General features: G+C 47.2%; 2 protein-coding genes across 5 annotated transcripts in view; one reads left to right on the top strand and one right to left on the bottom strand.

The window, feature by feature from the left end:
- Window positions 1–9,370: 9,370 nt before the first annotated feature.
- On the bottom strand, window positions 9,371–16,498 carry RWDD4 (RWD domain containing 4). The gene is made up of 7 exons (XM_049771437.1): window positions 16,250–16,498; window positions 15,432–15,512; window positions 12,917–13,026; window positions 12,642–12,789; window positions 11,622–11,739; window positions 9,985–10,034; window positions 9,371–9,831 (listed from the first exon to the last, which is right to left on the bottom strand). Exons 1-7 carry the CDS (start codon window positions 16,271–16,273, stop codon window positions 9,790–9,792), a joined length of 573 nt encoding a protein of 190 aa, XP_049627394.1. The 5' UTR covers window positions 16,274–16,498; the 3' UTR covers window positions 9,371–9,789.
- Window positions 16,499–17,024: 526 nt separating this feature from the next.
- Window positions 17,025–21,591, top strand: part of TRAPPC11 (trafficking protein particle complex subunit 11) — a 41,319-nt gene continuing 36,752 nt past the window's right edge. Inside the window, exons 1-2 of one of the 4 annotated variants that reach the window (XM_049771418.1) lie at window positions 17,025–17,158; window positions 20,453–20,598. In XM_049771418.1, coding sequence (XP_049627375.1) covers window positions 20,526–20,598 — 73 coding nt within the window. In that variant the 5' untranslated portion in view covers window positions 17,025–17,158; window positions 20,453–20,525. Of the gene's footprint in view, window positions 17,163–20,452; window positions 20,599–21,591 lie in introns of those variants that run through there. The other 3 variants (XM_049771417.1, XM_049771419.1, XM_049771420.1) reach the window with 3 other exon arrangements.

The raw sequence follows: 21,591 nt of genomic DNA, 5'->3' as shown, positions 1-21,591 counted from the left end.
GCAAACTCACTATGTCAAATAGTTATTAAGCACTTCCTGTGAGTGAGTGAGTGAGTGAGTGAGTGAGAGTGAGTAGCACTTGGGACAGTTGGCAGTTTAGGAGTTTCACTTGCCCTTTGGAATTGAACCTGCAGAGACAAAGTAGTCTGGCTTTGATCTCAGAACTTCGTGAATCCAGACCAGGGCCAGAAGGCTGAACCATGAAAGGAAGCTTGTCACACAGAGAGCGGGGAGTGCAATGAGGGTAGAGAAGGAACTACTAGGACAGGGAGAGTTGGGAAATGATCACTCTGGACAGGAATGGGGTGCTGAAAGGAGGGAAAGTGATAGATATGATACTACTTCAGTAACAATAATGCAAACCACAGGTCTAAAAGAAAAATAAAGGGACTGGAGTGATAGCACAGTGGTAGGGTGCTTGCCTTGCATGCTGCTGACCCAGGATAGACCTGGGTTTGATCCCGGCATCCCATATGATCCCCTGAGCCTGCCAGGAGTGATTTCTGAGCACAGAGCCAGGAGTAACCCCCAAGCACAGCCGGGTGTAGCCCAAAAACAAAAAAGAAAAGAAAAAGGGGGGAAATCATGCCTGGCAAGCTCAGGAAACCATATGAGATGCCGGGAATCCAACTGGGGTCCTTCCTGGCTTGGCAGTGTGCAAGGCAAATGCCCTACTGCTGTGCTATCTATTTGGCCCTGGAGGTGATTTTTTATGAATGGATCCTTCCAAGGATGAATCTGGGGAGCCAGGTGGGCGGGCACTCCCGAGTTCTTGGGGGGAGGCAGAGCTGGTGTCTGGGTTTTGCTATGTGGAGGGAGGTGGGGATGGGCCAACCTCAGGAATTAAATCCAATTTCAGTGGGGTGGAGTTATCGAGAGGCCCCATTTCCTGCCCGTCCCGCACCCTTGATGGTCTCTTTTCCAAACTCACAAAGTGAAGTGCATGACCAGCTGGAGGGGGAGCAGGCAGCTGGTGGCAGGCTCAGCTGTTTGCATTGTCTTTAGCCTTTGATGACACCCCAAGTGACTTTGGGGGTTCAATCCCTCCTGTGGGAAGAAGGACAGACTCAGGGTCATGTTGATGGTTGCCAGGCAATCTCAGTCTTCAGTGAGTCTGTTTGGCCCCAGGGATAGAGACAGTTTGGTTTACTACCTTTTTTTTTTTTTGGTTTTTCGGGCTACACCCATTTGATGCTCAGGGGTAACTCCTGGCGGGGGACCTAACCGCGGTCTTGATCTTTCCTTGGCTAGTGCTTGCAAGGCAGACACCTTACCTCTAGTGCCACCTCACCGACCCCTGATGTTTTTTGTTTTTTTTTTTTTTTTTGGTTGGTTTACTACCTTTTTGTTTGGGACATATGTGCTGGTACTCAGGGCTTACTCCTGGCTTTGTGCTTAGAAATTCCTTTAAAAAAAAAAGAAAAGAAATTCCTTTAAGGGCCAGAGAGATAGCATGGAGGTAGCGTGTTTGCCTTGCATACAGAAGGATGGTGGTTCGAATCCCGGCATCCCATATGGTCCCACGAGCCTGCCAGGAGTGATTTTCTGAGCGTAGCCTGAGTGCTGCCTGGTGTGACCCCCCCCCCAAAAAAAAAAAAAAAAAAAAGGAAAGGAAAGGAAATTCTATTTTTGGCAGGGTTTAGGTACCCTATGAAGTGCTAGGGATTTCATGCCCAGGGCAGTGGTTCTTCGAATAATGCTGTGCTGGAAGGGAAAGAACCTATTTGGGTGATGGGCACTGGGCAAAAGACAAGATGCTAGATTCAAGGGGCTGTACTTGGCCAGTCTGAGAGAAATGGGGCTGCAGGGTGAGAAATATTCCTCACTTCTGGATAAAACCAGCCTGTGTGGGACCAGAGCGATAGCTCAGGAGGGAGGGCATTTGCCTTGCAAATGGCAGACCTGGGTTCAATCCCCAGCATCTCATATGACTCCCTTGAGCTTATCAGAAGTGATTCCTAAATGTAGAGCCAGGAATAACCCCTGAACACCACCAGGTATGGCTCCTCCAAACCCCCCACCAGCCTGTGGCTTTATCAGTCCACACTGATTGTCAAGGTGGGAGAGCCTTGTATCTAGGCTGTCTGAAGGCAGGGATTAGCTGCACATGAACGTGAGTTATTTCAGACAAGAGTCAACAGCAGAGGCTGTGGATAAAAACTGGATCTGGAACAAGGGGTTTGTACTTCAACAAAGTACCAACCCTAAAAGATATAGATTAATCACAAAATAAAATCAAAGAGTGACCTCCAGTGGTATAATGGGGGCAGACAGACCTTAACATGTTCAGGGGGATCCCGTTAGGCATCAGTTGAATATGTGCTGCTGTTTCAAGCCAAGGAACACAGAAAACACCTTGAAATTTTCCTCCAGCTCCCATGCATGAGTCACATGTCTGAGCCATAGGTCTCTTCAGTCACAAGGACACTTGATGCATTTCTGAACATAGTCAAGTCTCAGAAGCAGGGTTGGAGCAAGAGCACAGATGGGAAGGTGCTTGCCTTGCATGTGGCCAACCGGAGTTCAATCCCTGGCATCTCATATGGTCCCCTGAATCAGCAGGAGTGATTTCTGAGTGCAGAGCCAGGAGTAACCCCTGAGCATCATCGGGTGTGCCCCCCCCAAAAGACTCAGACATCTTAGATAAAGGTAGGGGGTTCCAGCTTGTACTCCAGAACCAAAACTTACTCCCACATTCTTCTAAAGAGCATTTGAGAAGACAGCAGGAATGTTGTTCGTAGCAGTGAGAAATATTCATCCTGATTCAGACCATGGTGCTGTACTCCTGGGACGTTCTGCCCTGTGTTGAATGTGAAGGGCTGGCTGGGGTATGGCAGGAGAAAGGGTGTAATGTTCCCAGAAGCACAGAAATATGCATTAATAATGGGGAAGGGGAGGAGAGAGAGAGAGACAGACAGCATGCTGGAGAAGAAAGAAAAAGGAAGAGCAAGCGGAAGAGGAGGGGAAGGAGGAGATGAGAGGGGAAGAAGAGGAAGAATGACAGGAATGACAAACATACAAAGCAAACATACAATAGCAAAGCAGGGAGGGCATTTGCAAAAATGCACAAACATACAATAGCAAAAATGACAAATACAATAGCATGACAAAATGACAAACATACAGTAGAAAGCTGGGAGGGCATTTGCCTTGTACTCACATGCAGATACACACAGACATTCACACACACACCACACCACTCTCACCTCCACGTGTCCTCAGCCTTGCTCTCCTACATTTCATGCACACAGAAGCCTGCCAGAGGGAGACTTACCTACTGGCCCCACTTTTCAGAGGGAACAAACAGCACAGAGCTCATGGGCCATGAGCTTAGCTGGGGTGACCGGAACCAGGCCTGATTTGGACTCAAAGTTCCCGCTTCTCAAAAGGTACAGCAGGGCAGAGTGAGGGCAAGAGGTCACTTCATTTCTGCACAGCATACCTCCCACATCACCCTTGGCATCCACACGTTCACAATACATCATTCCTGCTGGACACATGGAGCATGCACATCACAGATCACATGTCATCACACCTGTGACATACGTACATCACAGATACACCAGACCTGTCACATATGTGTATAACACACAAACACATCAAATGGTGTTCATCAGATACTCCTGGCTCTATGCTCAGAAATCACTCCTGGGGTGTTTGGGGGAGCCTATGGGATGCTGGGGATTGAACCCAGGTTGGCTGCATGCAAGGCAAATGTCTTCCTTGTTGTACTATCACTCTGGCCTCACACACTGGAGTTTTGCTTGCATTTGAGCACTGAATGAGTTCAAGAAGATTTAATCTGTTTTCCCTGTAACCCTCATATTTGTTCGAGTCTAGTGCCAAGCAGTGATCAGAAAAGTGGCTTTTACTAGAAATAAGCCCGTACAAAAGCCCTTTTGTTCTCGATCAAGCAGAAACGTTGCAAAATATGGTATCTCCTCTTAAAACATATATTGGATTTTGAGCTCTGCTAATATATTCTGCTCAATTAAAAAAATGCTGCTAAAAGCCTGCTAAATTGAGTTTCTGTCCACTAATGGGCTGTGAACCAGTCTGAAAAGCAAAGGCAAGGCAAAGTGGCTGTTTTTGTTCTAGGATGGGAAGAAGGTCGGCAAAGTGAAGAACATTTGACATTGGCATTCAAAGACTGGATTTGGGGTAGGAGCAATAGCACAGCGGTAAGGTGTTTGCCTTGCACGAGGTCAACACACTTCAAATCCCGTCATCCATATGGTCCCCCAAGCCTGCCAGGAGCGACTTCTGAGCGCAGTCAGGAGTAACCCCCTGAGCACCACGGGTGTGATCCCCCCACCCCCCTAAAAAATTGAATTTGAACAATAAAGGTTTTTATTTATTTATTTATATATTTATTTATTTATTTATTTATTTTTTGGTTTTTGGTCACACTTGGCAGTGCTCAGGGGTTACTTCTGGCTTTCTGCTCAGAAATTGCTCCTGGCAGGCTCGGGAGACCATATGGGATGCCGGGATTCGAACCACCATCCTTATCCGTCTAAGGCAAACACCTTACCGCTGTGCTATCTCTCCGGCCCCACAATAAAGGTTTTTATTGAAAAAAAAAAAATGCAGAGGCCAGAGCGACAGTGCAGCGGGAGGGTGGTAGGGTGTTTGCCTTGCATGTGGCTGACCCAGGATGGATTGCAGTTCGATCCTCTGGCATCCCATATGGTCCCCCAAGCCAGGAGGGATTTCTGCACGCATAGCCAGGTGTAACCCCTGAGCATCACCAGGTGTGGCCCAAAATGAAAAAAAAAAATACAAAAACTCTAAAGACGGGACATAGCTCAGAGGGGATGGGGCATAATCTTGCTTTAAGGCCCTGAGTTTAATACCTGACATTTGAAACTACACAACAATAAATAACAAAGTGTGCGAGACTGGAGAGATAGCACAATGGTAAGGCATTTGCATTGCATGCGGCTGACCCGGGAGGGATCCGGTTTGATTCCTGGCATCCCATATGGTCCCCCAGCCTGCTGGGGCAATTTCTGAGTGCAGAGCCAGGTGTGACCCAAAAAACAAGTTTAAAAAATAAAACACAAAAACACAAAGTGCTAGATGGTACAGGGGATAAGCTACTTGTCTTGAGTATGACTCTACCAGTTCCATCTGCAGCATCCCATATGGTCCCATAAGCTCCTCAGGAGTGATCCCTGAGTGCAGAGCCCAGACTAAGGCCTAAACACTGCTAGGTGTAGCCCCCCTCAAGAAAAAGATGGTTTCATCACTTACAGCCCTCAGGTTGGTGCAAAAGTGGAGAGGCCGGAGAGATAGCATGGAGGTAAGGCATTTGCAGGTTTACATGCAGAAGGTTGGTGGTTCGAATCCTGGCATCCCATATGGTCCCCTGAGCCTGCCAGGAGGGATTTCTGAGCATAGAGCCAGGAGTAACCCCTAAGCGCTGCTGGGTGTGGACCCCCCCCCAAAAAAAAGGTGAAGGGGAAAAGCAGCAGGGAGGGGACTATATCATTTCCTCCCCAGAGGAATCCATTTGCATTTCAAAATGAGTCTCACCCAAGAAAGGGACTATTCATTCTTTTTTAAAATATTGTTTTGGAGTCATAGTCCAGTAGTGCTCAGGGCTTACTCCTGACTCTGCACTCGGACCACTCTTGGCAATATTTAGGGACCACATGGGATGCTGTTGTCATATATCTATAAAACTCTTTTTTGCTTTTTCCTTTCACCTTTTCTGAGATAATTAGGACAAGTACCCTTAATTATGTTCATCCTACCCTCAGGTGGTTTATGTTAAACTCTGGCTAATAAGTGGCAAGGAAAGCAGCAAAAATAATGAGGGAGAGAAAAAGAAGCCTGGCTGACTTAGTAAGATTCAAGAGGCTGCTCAATACACCCTGGCTGAAATGATTTTCTCCCATGACTATGTTTGATTTCTTGTGCAAGCTGATACCTCATAGATGCCAGATACTGAACCTGTGAGAAAGGCTAGGTCCTACCTGCTCATTATCATTCTGGTCCCTAGATCTTTTTAAATTTTAGCAAAAAGCAATAAAAGCATCAGTCTATGGCCTGGCCAAGAGATAGTGCAGCAGGGAGGACACATGCCTTGCATGTAGCTGACCTGGGTTCGATCCCAGCAACCCATAAGGCCACTGGAAGCCCACCAGGAGTAATCCCTGAGTACTGCTGGGTGTAAGCCTCCAATGCCCTCAGTGTCTAAGTCTAGGTACTGGCTCTTCAATTCCTTCAGGTCTGCCTAGAAGCAGAGATGGTCCAGGCATTTTCATATTATTTTTCCTTTTAAAATATTACTTTATTTTTGGGCCAGACCCAGCTGTGCTCAGGACTTATTTCTAGCTCTACACTTTTTTTTTTAATATATATATATATATTTTTTTTTTTATTTAAACTGGCTCTACACTTTTCATTGCTGCTTGAAAGGCATGAAAGCGCCTTACTTACCTACTGTACTATCTTTCCAGTCCCTAAAAAGTATTTTGTGGGGCCGGGCGGTGGCGCTAAAGGTAAGGTGCCTGCCTTGCCTGTGCTAGCCTTGGACGGACCGATGGTTCGATCCCCCGGTGTCCCATATGGTCCCCCAAGCCAGGAGCAACTTCTGAGCACATAGCCAGGAGTAACCCCTGAGCGTTACCGGGTGTGGCCCAAAAACCCCCCAAAAAAAAAAAAAAAAAAAGTATTTTGAATTCTAACTTTGTAAATGGTCTCCAGTTGGGTCTATTTTGCAGTATCAGGTGAGGCAGGCTTAGGACTCCATTCTCTCTTGATTTGAAAGAAATAGAGAAAAACCATTGTGTTGAAATCAGATTTTATTGCTTACGAATGAGATCAGTCCATACAATTTTTAAGTCAACAGATTTTTAGAAAATATATTGCAGTGTTCCACAGGTGATGGCCACATTAAGAAGTTTCCCGTTTACAATACTCCCCCCAAGTATGCACATTTCATAGAAAAAAAAAAAAAGTAAAAACATTTCATTGGCATGACTAGCAGCATTCTTTGTCATCTCTGAAATCATGATCCATTTTCAGAGTCACTGTTTCCTTCCATAAACACTTGGAGCAGTTTTCAATTTTCATTAAAAAAAATTTTGGGGGTTTGGGAGCCTCACCTAGTGGGTCACTCCTGGGGGGTGCTCTAAGTCAAAGACCTCAACCCCTGTACTCTACTGTTCAGGTTCATTAAAAAACAAATAGGCAAACCAAAACAAACCACCCACCAAACATATTTAAGAGCTACACATCCAGCCCTATGTTGGGTGGATTGTAGTGACTTGAGGTCTTCATGTTTTTATCACAAGTTCAAGCAATAAAACATGATCCCACTTTTGAAAATGTCATTGAACTTCTTCACTACACTGGTCTTTCCTTTACAATTTAAATGATTTGAGTGATTTAAGTCACAGAGTTAATCCGCTCAAGACATTGCTCTTAGAGAGGGTGCGTTTGCCTTGCACACAGATATCCTGGGTTCCACCCCCTTAAACCCTGCCAGGAGTAAGCCCAGTGCAGCTTCAGGTGTAAACCCTGAGCACAGCTGGGTGTGGCCTTAACACCCCAAAATAAATAAAAAACCCAACCACAACAAGTGTAAGGAGAAACCAACAATCAGAGACAGTTCTGAGCATTTTTAAGCACCTTAAAGCTGGAGGCATATGAATGCCTTTGGATGACTGTGAATCCATGAAAACATCGCAAGTTCCTTGACTTACGAATGATTAAAAAAAAACAAAAAAAAAAAAACACTAAATCTGTATAACAGTTTGGGGGAAGATTCCAGAGTGTCAAGAGTTACAGAGAGGCTCAGGCTGAGAAACACTGGTACATGAAAAGGCGTTATCAGAAATAAGCCTTGATGGAACCTGGTTTAAAACCAGAGACCACCTTTAGACGGAACAATAGAAAACAACCAAGAATAGGTGACTGAGAATTTGCTAAAACTTCAGTCTCCAAAAATGCAAAAATGAAGGTATCTTCTGCCCACTGCTCTGGGACCCACATTCCTTTGCAAATGCTCTCCTGTGGACTTGTGGACTGGCGGATATTCCAATTTTTCTATTCCACACAACACTAACAGTGTTCAGGAGCAAACGTTTGACTCAAATCAAAAGGGAAAAATATTTATATTATTTTTGCCACTCTAGCTGTGCTCTGGGATCACTCTTAGCGGGAATAGGGGACCATACCTGGTGTCAGTGATTGAACCTCATTGGCCCTGTGCAAAGCAATGCATTAACCCGTGTAGTCTCTTGGGCCCTGACCCAATAGTGACTTACTCAAAATTAACAGACCAACCGCTGGCCTGTGCAGAGGGAGAAGGAATTACACTAGACATTATGCATCAAGACCCAATGCCAGTGTCTCAAATGCTCTAAGCCTCCAAGGCATGAGTCGTTTGGAGAAAGCAATGGGATTCCTTTCTAATGGGTGAGTTTTGGAGGCCACAGCTGGCTGTGCTCAGGGCTAAATCCTTTGTGGCTTTGTGTTCAGGGATCGCTCTTGCTAGAGCAGAGGGCAAACAACTGGCAGTGAGTGCCAGGAAAGTTTGCTGCATGCAAGATTTTTGCTTCCCTACTGTGCCATCTCTCTGGTTCAGTGGTGAGTTTTTACTGAGATAAGAGTAAGAGCACGGATCAGGAAAGAAATGCTGCTTTCCAGCATACTCCACTCCTGTGGCTTGAGCTGGAAAAGGGTTTCCTAATGTATTAAAAAAATAGAGCACAGCAGGGAGGGCATTTGCCTTGCGCGCAGTCTACTTGGTTCCATCCTGGGAACTCGTAGGGTTCCCCAAGTCTGCCAGGAGCAATTTCTGATCACAGAGCCAGGAGTAGCCCTGAGTTTAATGGGTGTGGACCAAAAGCAAAACAAACAAAAATCCAGATAGCAAGGATACAGCCGTGCAGGAAAGCTCACTTATTGAATGTATGAGGCCCTGGGTTTGAACCCTGGCTCCAAACCACCCAGATCACATCCTCTAGACTAGAGTAAGAGGTGTCATGTACAACTGGTTCCTTTTCCAACCCCAGCCTTTTTTTTTTCATTTGCAAAGCCTAAGAGGCTTCAAAAATATACTAAGTAGCAACATTTTCACCTTATATTAAGGCAAGTTTGTGAAAATAATTTAATACCACCAAATTTCCTTCATGAACTCTTTCCACTTACGAAACATACAAAAAAATTGCATTTTATAAAAATCCACCTCAATCCCAGAAAGAATGGAAGATTTTGAACCCAATTTGTCTTTTAAAAGATATTCTTCCCTTGTCCATATTTGGAGGCTAGTCATCTTCTTGAGAGCCAGTTTTGCTTAACTAGAAAAAGAAAAAAAAGAGAAAAGAAAATATGAGCGATGAATCTTTAACTTTAATTTTTTCAAATTTATTATTTTTATTACTTTTGGTTTTGTGGCCACACCCACCCAGTGGCGCTCAGAGGGATCACTCCTGGCTCTGTACTCAGAAATTATTCCTGGCAGGCTCAGGGGACCATATAGAATGTTGAAGATTAAACTGGGTCAGCAGTGTGCAAGGCAAATACGCCTTCCCCACTGTACTATCATTCTGGCCTTGAATTTGTTAAACTTTAGCGTGTTTGATTTTGGGGCTATGACCAGGGATGATCAAGATTTACTCCTGCCTCTACACTCAGGAAGACCTATGAGTTGCTGGGTCAGATGCATGCAAGGCAAATGCCCTTCCTGCTGTGATATCGCTCTGGCCCAAGAGCCGTACTTTCTCACAGTTAAACCTTACTTGAACAGATTTTTCTATCATTAATAAACCTCAGTCAGCAGGTAGAAGTGGAGGGTAAGTGAGTTGGACTCACATGCTGAGTGCAGGGCCGGCATCACACATCCGAGGAAACACAGGAAGAAGTGCACGTTGTGGGGAAGAAGAACACGGAAGAGACAAAAAGGTCATTATTATCTGCTTTGAGCAGATGCCAAAAGACAGGAGATAACAGGAGGGGGATCTCACATACCTTCACCACATCCACCCAGTTCCAGCCTCGGGGAAGTTCTCCTTTGTGGTCTGGAAGATAAAAAATATTTTTGGGTTTGTCAGTTGGTTTGTTTTGGGGCCACACCCGGTGATGCTCAGAAAACCATATGGGATGCTGGGAATCTAACCTGGGTCCAGCCACATGCAAGGCAAACAATCATACTCCCTTCTGTGCTATCTAGCCCCAACAACACTGTAATTTCACCACTAACTCTGTGATTTCAAATGGTGCTTCTTATAATGAAGCTCCAAGGACAATTCTGTAACACCAGGAGGTCAGGGCTGAAACCCCAATCCCATCTGATTGCCCTGCAAGGAGTCCAGTTGCTCTGAACCATGAGTAACGGTATCTGAGGCTGCTTGCTAAGCATTTAGGGTGGGACCGGAAATCTGCCTGGACACTGCTTTCTCCGCTCAGGACAGAATCTACTCCCCAGTGGGTAGTATTCCACCCTCACAGGTGGCCAACCAAGACCTTGCAGTCCTGCACTGCTTTTCCTACAAGTTTCAGCACCAGTTCTAGATCAGAACTAGATCTGCAGTGTCACTGGCAGTGTGAGGTTCCGGGCATGAGCTACATAGGGTTGTGCCAGCGATGAGCCCACATGGGAGAAAGACAGCAGCGACAGCACAGTGGATGACTCCTGCAGTTACTGGCTGAACTAGGGTGGGGACACCAGGACCATGTGGTGCCTGGAACCAAACATGCCTTATTATACTATACATTAGCTCCTGTCCTCTCTCCAACGGTCTCTATTCTGATGAAGGAGGAGAAGGAATATTTGCTACATGCATCCCAGCCAAATGTTCTGAAGATAAAGGGTGCTGCTGACTTTGAATCCATTTGTTGTTTATTATTACTATTATTATTATTATTATTATTATTATTATTATTTGGTTTTGGGGTCACACCCGGCAGTGCTCAGAGGTTATTCTTGGCTCTAAACTCAGGAGTCAGTCCTGGCAAGTTCAGGGGACCTTATGGGATACTGGGGAATTGAACCTGCCACGTGCAAGGCAAATGCCCTCACCACTGTATACTCACTCTGATTCCAAACCCATTTATTTATTGAGCTTTCTTTCTTTCTTTTTTTGCTTTTTTGGTTTATGGGTCACACCCGGCAGCGCTCAGGGGTTTCTCCTGGTTCTACGCTCAGAAATCGCCCCCGGCAGGCTCGGGGGACCATATGGGATGCTGGGATTCGAACCACCGTCCTTCTGCATGCAAGGCAAACACCCTACCTGCATGCTATCTCTCCAGCCCCACTCTTTTTTTTTGGTTTTTGGGTCATACCCGGCAACGCTCAGGGGTTACTCCTGGCTCCACACTCAGAAATTGCTCCTGGTAGGCTCGGGGGACCATATAGGATGTTGGGATTCAAACCACTGTCCTTCTGCATGCAAGGCAAAAGCCTTACCTCCATGCTATCTCTCCGGCCCCTATTGTGCTTTCTTGAGCCACACCTGGCAGTACTCAGGGGATTATGAGGTGCTGGGGATCACCAAATTCAGCAGAGCAAAAGGCAAGTGCCTTACCTGGGTGCCCCCAACCCCCTGGCCTATTTACAAAGCATGTGCCAGACCACATTAAGAAGCCTGACCCCACACAGTACACACCTGTTTTGTCTGCCAGCTTGCGTTTCTGGGCTTTGGAAAGTTGCTCTTTTTTTTCTTTCTTCTTACTAGGCAAGACTGAATTCGGAGTTTCAACCGTGATGATATTGTTTATGGATGTCTAGGAAAAAAAATGGAGACTTAAGACTCGTGCTGAAAAAGGCACTGAGTTCTACTACACAGAGCCATCTTCTAAAAGGAGTCATGAGTGTGGAGGCTCAGAAAGAGAATTATATGCTGAGCTAGTTGCCTGTGAAATCTGCAGATTGTTGTTTTCAGTGTCTTAAAGTATGAGGCGCTGCAGTGGCTGAGAGAGCAGCAGAGTCGGTTTCTGAAGCCCTGTTATTTGTGGGAATGTACCTGCAACCCAAGAGTGATTCTGTATGGGCTGTATGTGCAATAGCACAGCAGGGAGGGTGTTTGCCTTGCATGTGGCTGACCCATGTTCGATCCCCAGCATCCCACATGGTCCCTGAAGCCTACCAGGAGTAATTCCTGAGCACAGAGCCAGGAGTAACCCAAGTGCTGCTGAGTGTAGTCAAAAAACAAAAACAAAAAAAGAGTGCTTCTGCATTTCCCTTTTGTTTTCTTCTTTCTTGGGGTTTTGGGCTGTACCTGGTGATGCTCGGGGCTTATTTCCTATATGCACTCAGGCATCACTCTCGACGGGGCTGGGGGAACCATGTAGGATGTCAAGGATAAAGCCTGAGACCTACACCTGATGTACAAAACCTTCATTTTCAGTCAAACACAAAAACCTCTCCCCAAGGGGGTAAAAAACAGTCATGAGCCAAATGAGTTATGCCCAGGGGAGCCAAGGAGAGGAGAGAAGTGGAGTCAGCCGAGAGCAGTGCTTGGCAAGACAAGTGTCCATGTGTCCAACCTCCAGGACAAGCTCCCTGGATTCCAACAGATGACAGGGACCTAGTTCTAGCACTTTGCCAGTAAGAAGTCAGGAGGCCGAGTTACTCAAGCAGGGTAAAACCTGAAGGCGGCACAGCAGCAGTTGCGGCCAAGGCTCACCGTGGCGTGCACTGGGTGATGGTTCTCCATGAACTGGTCCTTGTTGTCCTTCGCAAACTCAAAGAGCGTGTAGGTCATGGCTGTGCCCAGGTTCACGTCCACAGCTTCCTGTAACCTGGCCAATATGCTCTGTTTCACGGCAGGTGATCTGTAGGGCACAAGAGGAAGTTGGAGAGGGGGAGAGAGGAAGGGAGGGAGAGAGAGAAGAAGTAGGGAAGAGATGGGGAGAAAGAGACAGAAAGGTGAGGGTGAAGGGAACAGGCAGCATGACTCACATGGTGTTGTTGAAAAACGCATTCATGGAAATGATGGGCGGCGTCTGGGGGTAAGTCTCTGTCCAGGAGATCTCAATCAAGAAAGCTTTGGGGTCTCCATTTTCACCTATCTGAAGAAAAGGGGAAACTGAGGCAGGGGAGAGATGTGATGCAAAGCATGAAATGACCGTTGTTCAGGTGCTGAATAAGTTCCTGCTGTGGTGCCTACTTGTACTACACAGGCAGGGCTCTCAGAGGCTCAGGGATGTGCGTGATCTGAATCTGACTTTGGACTCACTCAGGTCAGTGCAAAGAGCTTTCATTTTCTGTCTACAGTGGCCTCTGCATCAGCCCCTTTAGCAGTAGCAGGACTGTGGCTTATTTATGCTATTGTTTTAGCAGGGTTTTGTGAGCGTCAAAACAAGACAAAAACTAGGGAGAGTTCAGAGGGCTGGAAGCCTCGAGTTTGATTCCTGGAACTACCAGGCTCCCTCTTAGCACCTCTGGGTAGTGGTGTGGTGACCCTCGGTGATGAATGGCAGGGTGGCCAGCTTGTCTGAGGGTTTTCAATGGCTCGCTCTGAAGTGGCATTCAGGACAAGGAATCACAAGACTGCCACACAACCCTGGGAGACTAGAAAACAAAATGTAAAATCAAAAGGAAAAGGCAAAGAAAGAAAAAGAACAGGAAGGTCTTGGTTTGGACAGTAAGTCCTGAATAATTTAAAGATGTCTTTTCCCCACTCCTATTTTTATTTCAAAAACAAAAAACAAATCTTAAAGCATCAATGAGTGCCAAATTGTAATGTAATGGCTCTGTACTATCTCACTGGCCCCTGTAAAGTGTATACATGTGATAATATATATTTAATATATAAAAGTATGTTTAATGTTTTCTTTTTTTTTTTTTTTTTTTGGGTTTTTGGGCCACACCCGTTTGACGCTCAGGGGTTACTCCTGGCTATGAGCTCAGAAATCGCCCCTGGCTTGGGGAGACCATATGGGACGCCGGGGGATCGAACCTCGGTCCGTCCTACGCTAGCGCTTGTAAGGCAGACACCTTACCTCTAGCGCCACCTTCCCGGCCCTGTTTAATGTTTTCTTGCTTTAAAATTAAAAAAAGATTAACAGCAGGCTTAAAACATTTTTACTCTATACAATTCCTTGATTACATTTTATTTTTTTATTTATTTATTTTGGTTTTTGGGTCACACCCAGCAGCACTCAATGGTTACTCCTGGCTCCATGCTCAGAATTCGTTCCTGGCAGACTTGGGGGACCATATGGAATGCTGGGATTCAAACCACCGTCCTTCTGTGTCTAAGGCAAACGCCTTACCGCTGTGCTATCTCTCCAGCCCCACGTTTTATTTTCTAACTTACTGTTTTGGATTGGGGGCCATACCAAGTGATACTCAGGGATCCACCTGGTGATGCTCAGAGGACCATAAGGGAGGCCAGAGATGGACTGTAGAGACCTGTATTTGATTCTTAGATCACTTCCTGCTTTTCCTCCTCACAGACTTTTTGAGTTGTAAAAAAAACCCACACACACCCTGCCTTGATTAGGGATCCATTTAGGCTTATTTAACATAAGTACCCTTAACTACATTGGAGTAATTGTCAGTGAACTCTGGCTAATAAAAGTGGAAGTAAAAGCAGCTCAAGGGCTGGCTCAGTAAGATCCAAGAGGCTGCTCAACCCCCCTGCCCTTTATGTGTCTTCTCCCATGACTTCTGTGCACACTTGTGCGACAATTCTGCTGCCTGACCAGTGCGTTACAGGGTCAGCAAGAACATGGCTAATACTATGAACCGGAAGCAGTAGCCCTTGGGAAAACAATCATCACAGAATAGAACACAGGTTGGCTGTGTGCAAGGCAAACACCCTCTCCACTATCTTACAGTTTGGGTCCCTAACATTTTATTCTTCTACACTAAAAACAAGTTTACTTTTTTTTTTGTTTTGTTTTTGGGTCACACCCAGCGGCACTCAGAGGTTACTCCTGGCTTTGCTCTCAGAAATTGTTCCTGGCAGCACTGGGGACCATATGGGATGCCGGGCTTTAGATCACCATCCTCCCTGAATTGGCTCCATGCAAGGCAAATGCCCACTGCTGTGCTATTTCTGACCCCAGTTTACTCTGTGTGTGTGTGTGTGTGTGTGTGTGTGTGTGTGTGTGTGTGTGTGTGTGTGTGTGTGAGAGAGAGAGAGAGAGAGAGAGAGAGAGAGAGAGAGACAGAGAGAGAGAGACAGAGAGAGACAGAGAGACAGAGACTTTTGGCCGTGCTCAGGTTTTTTTCTGGCTCTGCATTCAGGACTCACTAATGGAGGTGCACAGGGGACTCTTTGAGATGCTGGGAATGGAATCTGGGTTATCTATGTGTGAAGGCCAGTACCCTCCCCGCTGTAGCATCTTTCAAACTCCAAGACATAATACATTTAAAGCATTAAATGTGAAAAACAAAACCAACATTTTGGCACCCCTTCATCTTTTCTAACAGAGTAGTTCTCGTTTCTGTTCAAGCTGTGCCTTACCCTATATTGAAAGGATACTGGACTTAATTCCCGGAAACTTTCATCTCCTTCATAAATAGAACGCAAGGCTTCTAGTTCCATCTGAAAGAAAGGAATTATGTTTAGTGGCTTAAAAGGATTTGAAGGGATTCCTGGAGGGGCTCAGGAGACTATCTATATGGCATGCCGGGGATCAAACCTGGGTGTGTGGTGTGCAAGGCAAGGACCCTCCTGACTGTACCATCTATTTCTCTGCTCTCATTTAATAATAATGTGAATTAAAGTTTTAGTTGGAGGGGTGGGGGAGTCCTGCAGTTATAGCAGCAGGGATTATAAACAAAGCAAGTCGACACCCTCCTGGCCAGGAGTAAAAAGCGCCCCCTGTCTCCCAGATTCCAGCAAGCCTCTCCCCTCACCTTCCCTCACCTCCAGAGGATTCCCAGTGGGTTCAAGAACGGAGCTATGGAGCTGGCACCCACACCCGACCAGGTCCCCTCTGTTCAGCCCTCATATCTGCCCTTCCTCTCATTCTCACTGGGATAGGGACAAAGTCACAATTTGACGTTGACAGTCATGCCCAATGACAGAAAACTGCACGACCCCCCAAACAACCTCCATCCAGCGTGCAACTCTACCTAGAAGTAGCACCGTATTTATTTGCTGTGTTTATATTTTGCGCCACACCAGGGGCTTCTCAGGCTTAGGGGATCTCTCCCGGCGGGAGAAAGGGAGGGAGCCTAGGCGGGTGCTGGGGAAATGGTCACCGCAGGGCCCGGGCCTCCGTGCAACGCAAGCCGCAGCGGCTCCAGGGCCGGGTCCCGGGCGGGCGCTCCGCTCACCTCCTGGTCCTCGTTGGCGCCCATCGTGCCGCTGCTCTACGGGGTACCCCCGCCCCCCACTGCCCGGCTGGCCGCTGAGGAAGCCCGGGCGGAGGCCCCCAAAGTCGGGGCGTCTTCTTTCCGCGCCCTCGGCGGCGGCGGGGCAGCACCCGGGTCCCCACGTCCTTTCGGGCAACAAACACCGCGCCGCCGGGTGCAAGGGTGTCCGGGCAAAGACAGCCGCGGAGACGAGGCAGGTGGGGCGCCCAGGCGTCCAGGGAGCGGCGGCGGGGCGGTACCGAATAGGGCTCCGCCCCTCAGCCTCCTCTCGCTTATTCTATTGGCCGCTCGGCTCAAAGCACTCGTTCTATTGGCTCTTACTCACTCCGCCTCCTCTTTCGATTGGTTAATCCTATATCCGCCCACACTTACTATTGGCGTCTACTCTCTCCGCCCTATCATCCAATTGGCTAGTCCTCTCTCCGCCCTCTCGTCCTATTGGCTTTTTTTCTCCCCGCCCTCTCGTTCTATTGGCTGATTCTCTCTCCGCCCTCTCATCCTATTGGTTTTTCCTCTCCCCGCCCTCTCGTCCTATTGGCTGCGCCGCTCTCCTCCCACTCCTCCTATTGGCTTTTCTTCTCTCCGCTCCTCCCCTCCGCCTGCTCGTCCTCTAGGAAACCGGGCAACCCGTGACGTCCGCGAGCGCCGCGTCAAGTCTCCGGATAGCGATTGGTGCTCAGCGCTGTCACTCAAACCCACAGCGTGTTTCCGGCGCCTGCGTAGTGGCGTTCGGGGAAGTCGCGCCTGCAGGACCGGGGCGGTAGGGGACCCGGGGCCTCGCCCTCGCGTCACCCCCGCCGGCCTCCCCTCGTCCTGCCCCTGCCGGCGGCGACGGCCTCCGGCGGCTGTTGAGGGCCGCGTGTGTCCTGGGTGAGTCCCCGGGCCGGAGGCCTGCGCGGGAGCCGGTCTTGCGGGACTGCAAGGCGCCTGCTTGTGCTCTTTGGGCCTCCAAATAAGGATCCGCCTGTCTTGGGGTCCCCGCGATGTCGGGGCGACGGTCGGTGGGGGCTAGGAAGGCCTGGACGTCTTGCAGTCTCCAAATCTCTTGCAGAGTCATTTCAGCCTCCCCCCTTTTTTATTGGTTTTTGGGTCACACCCGGCAGCACCCAGGGGTTACTCCTGGCTCTGCACTCAGAAATCACCCCTGGCAGGTGCTGGGGACCATATGGGATGCCAGGATTTGAACTACCGTCCTTCTGCATGCAAGGCAAACGCCCTACCTCCATGCTATCTCTCCGGCCCGGCCCCCCTTTTTTCTCATTGCGACTCCCAGGCCAGAATTCTGCGACCCCGGGGCAGCTCATCTGCCCCGTCCTATCCCAGGGGGCCGAGCCCTATCCGCCAATCTGTAAGCACAGGAGCAGCATTTATTGGCCCTTTGCACCGGGTATACCGCCCTTCCCTCTCTCACCCCCCTCACCCCAGACCCCCAGGGCTGCAGACTGAGCTCCACCGTTGCTGGCCGTCTTCATTGTATTGGGGGCTTGGTGGTGGTGGTGGAAGCAATATCTCTGATCGTTTTTTTCTTTGGGGGACAGAGCCCCATTGTGTCCAAGCCTTTGAAGTAGGTGGTAGAGGTGAGTCCAGATTGCTGGGTGCTGTGGGTGTATGTACCCCTCAGAAGGCTAATACAGAAAAGGAATTTATCTGTGTAGTGGATGGTACTTTGGACAGAAAGGTTGAGGAGAGGGACTTGGGATCCAGTCCATTTGTTCCTTTGAAATGATTTTTTTTTCTGTTTTTTTGAGATGTGATTGCTGGAAATTTGCCGAGAAACAGAGTTATGTTTCTTTCTGGCAGGGCTGATGGACAGTTTCAGGAGCAGTTTCTAGTTCTCCTGAATCTCTGGGGTGAAAAAAAGGACTTGACAGCTCTGTCCTAGACTTTTTTGGTAGCAAGCAAAGGCGTGTAAACCATCTATTTTGATTCCCAAACTCCCTAGAACCAAAATATTCTTCTTTGATTTTATTTTTGGTTTTTGGGCCAAACACCACTGTGCTCAGGGCTTACTCCTGGGTCTGTGCTTAGAAATTACTTTTTGGTTGGGATTACATTAGATCTGTGCTCAGATTTTCTCCTGGTTCTGTGCTTAGTATCAAGTCTCTGTTTTTGCTAAGGACTTATCTCTTGATAAGGCTTGTGGGAAGGGATCTTATGTTTTTATTCGAGTTAGACAAGTGCTTTTCTGATTGTATTATTTTAGCAGCCCCTGGAATATTTTACCTTACATGTACTTCTTGATCTTTGTAGCCTCAGCCCGACAGCCACGTTCTAAGCAGCTCTAGAACCTCATGGGTAATGCTTAGAAAGCTTCTAAGTCATTTGTTTGCCATCACTACATAGATGTTAGAAGCCCAGTAATCTTTTTGTTTTGTTTTGTTTTTGTTTTTTTGGGTTACACCTGGCCGCGCTCAGGGGTTACTCCTGGCTCTATGCTCAGAAGTCGCTCCTGGCAGGCTCAGGGGACCATAGGGGATGCCGGGATTCAAACCACCGACCTTCTGCATGCAAAGCAAACTCTTTACCTCCATGCTATCTCTCTGGCCCCCTGCAGTGATCTTTTTAATTGTTGAACTTCCACCATCCCAAGAGATAGGTCAGGGGTTAGAGTACCAGGGTAGCTTGCCCTTGACACCTGACCTGTGTGTGATTCCTGGTACCTTGTGGTTCTCAGAGTATCAGTGAATACAGCCTGGACCAGAGCAGCATTCCAACCCAATTGGTTTAGGAGCTCTGCATACCCAAAACACCAGACCTAGCAGATTTGATGGGGCCAGGGACTTAGCCAAGGAGGCCTGGGTTGGATCCTTTTGTTCTGCTTAACAGTGGGAAAGTGCTTCCTGCTTTTCAGAAAAAGTGAGCTTGAGTTGTTTTTATTTATTTTATTTTTTTTTCCACAGAATTATTTATAGTACATAGTGACATTGAATGAGGGCATTCCCACCACCTGTGTTGTCCTCTTCCCCCTACCCCCCTTCCCAGCATACAACCCATATCTCCTCCCCCCCCCCCCAGAGTACTGGTGTAACTGGTCTCCACTTTAGAGCTTGTTGTAGATTATCTATTCTGTTGTAGTTTGAGATAAAAAAAGGATAAGAAAAAAAGGAAGAAAAAAATTTGGTAGCAACTACCAAAAAAAAAAAAAAAAGAGAGAGAAAAAGAAAAAAAATGCACCCGGTTAATAAGAAAAGAAAAAAAATGGAAGAAAAAAGAGAAGAAAAATAAAGTCAAAAACTAACAAATCAAAACAAAACAAGAAAAAGAAGGGGTGCTGGGGTGGCAGGGTTTGGCATTCCCTTCACTTTTTTTTTTTTTTTTGCATAGGCACAGTAAGCATTGGGGGAGAATGGGAATTCCTGTGGCCTAAGAGATTCAGGGCTTCTCCATTCTTGAAACATACCATCATGGGATCAACCCCTGGCTCCATAGATACTCATTACCTCATCCCAAGGGCTTTTTACGTGGTGCCAGGAAACTTTCCTGTCAGTTGTGGGTGAGAAAATGAGGCCACTGTAGCTAGCAGTCTCGGTATTTGCGCAGGTCCTAGGACAGGGTCCAGATTAGAGTCTTTACAGCTCTAGAGGTTCTGTTCTATCATTGTTGTTGTGTTCAGTTTTCTGTAACAGATACTCCCTGTTTTCATTCAGTCCCTAAGCCAAAGTATGGGATATTATGGATCTAAGGGTTCTGCTCAGTCTCTGTTGTCCAAGTTGGGCCTCTGTAATAAGAAGTCCCCTCCCCCCCTTTTTTTAAATAAGAGTCCTGGGCTACAGTCTAGGTTAGGGTTTTCCTTATTGGTCCCAAGGAAAGTTCTGCCCAGTCGCGGTTGTCAAAGTCAGTTTTCTGTGGATGGTGCTCTGTTTTTATTTTTTATTGGGCTAATGGTGCTCAGGGCTTATCCTTGGCTCATTACTCATAAATCACTCCTGACAGGCTGGAGGGACCATTTGGGATGTTTGGGTCAGCAGCCTGCAAGGCAGACACCCCCCCTGCTGTGCTGTCACTCTGGTCCCCAAGCTTGAGTTCTGGCTAACTGAGTTCGTGCTGCGCAGAGGAGGGGTGTCCTTGAAGGATGGCACCCAAATGCATCTCTGTGACATGGGGACTTTGCAGTGTTGAACATTGCAGCACAAACTGATGCCATGCTTTCTCCCTCACGCTTAGGTCACGCTTAGGCCCCGTAGAAGTGTCCTCTCTCACCTGTCCTGGTGCAGATCACCTTGGGACCGAACCTCGCATGTCCGGAGATGAAGAGAATCTCTTAAGTCACACCACCATTTCCTTGGGAACCTCGTGGCCGTACCCTGAAAGTGAGTGCGCTCTTGGGTTTATCAACTTCTTGAGCCTCAGATAATAGGAACTGAACCTGCGTTCCTCCATTTTCCCCTTCATCATTTGCTTTTCTCCTTATGAAGATTTTTTTCCCTTTAAATAGTACTTGATTTTTAATTTTTGGGCAACTGGGCCATATCTAGCGATGCTCAGGGGTTACTACTCCTGGCTCTGCACTTAGAGATCAGTCCTGGTGGTGATGGGGAGGGGGACCCTATGGGATGCCGGGTTCTAACTGGGGTCAGCTATGTGCAAGGCAAGTGCCCTCCCTGCTTGTACTATTGCTTAAGCCTTAAACAGTACTTTTGTAGGCACAGTGGAGAAAAAAGATTTAAAAAAATGAGTTATACAATTAAGAATAGTTCCATAAATAACGAAAGACTATTTTTTGTTTTATTTTATCTTATTTTGAGGCCACACCCAGCAGCGCTTAGGGGTTATTCCTGGCTCAGCACTCAGAAATCGCTCTTGGCAGGCTCAAGGGATCATATTGAATGCTAGGGATTGAACCCAGGCCTATCCTTGGTCGGCCGCATGCAAGGCAAACGCCCTACCTCTTGCTATTCCTCTGGCCCCAGACTTTTTGTTTTTTAATTCCAGGAACTTATATGCTAGTAATCGTAGAGAGATTAGTGATTACTAATCACTAATAATAATCACATTTATGCCTGATTGTCTGTGTACATCAATAATTTTCTTCTAGGCAATACAGGTCTTAACTTTTGACCTGTTTTCATTTAATCAACTGCCTTGGCCTGCTTCTCTCATGCACACATTTATATGCCTTTTGAGATGTCCCTGCATATAGCAGCTTATCTTCAGCTTGCCCACAATCTTGAAGATTGGAAAGATTTGTTAAAAATAGAATTTCACAGGGGCAGAGAGATAGCACAGCGGTAGGGCATTTGCTTTGCAAGCAGCCACTCCAGGATGGATCCAGTTTGAATCCCGGCATCCCATATGGTCCCCAT

Source organism: Suncus etruscus, chromosome 4 (assembly GCF_024139225.1).
Source record: "Suncus etruscus isolate mSunEtr1 chromosome 4, mSunEtr1.pri.cur, whole genome shotgun sequence".
Classification (NCBI taxonomy): domain Eukaryota; kingdom Metazoa; phylum Chordata; class Mammalia; order Eulipotyphla; family Soricidae; genus Suncus; species Suncus etruscus.
Note: the sequence above shows the minus strand (reverse complement) of the source record. Positions and strands in the feature narration are given on the sequence as shown.

What these genes read in the sequence shown, in the direction of transcription:
- RWDD4 (XM_049771437.1), bottom strand. Translation starts at nt 16,273, where the DNA reads ATGGGCGCCAACGAGGACCAGGAG. An exon ending in GCGCCAACGAGGACCAGGAG is followed by an intron (nt 15,513 to 16,249) that starts GTGAGCGGAGCG and finishes CCTTTCTTTCAG; the next exon opens with ATGGAACTAGAAGCCTTGCG. An exon ending in CAAGCTGGCAGACAAAACAG is followed by an intron (nt 10,035 to 11,621) that starts GTGTGTACTGTG and finishes TTTATCTTCCAG; the next exon opens with ACCACAAAGGAGAACTTCCC.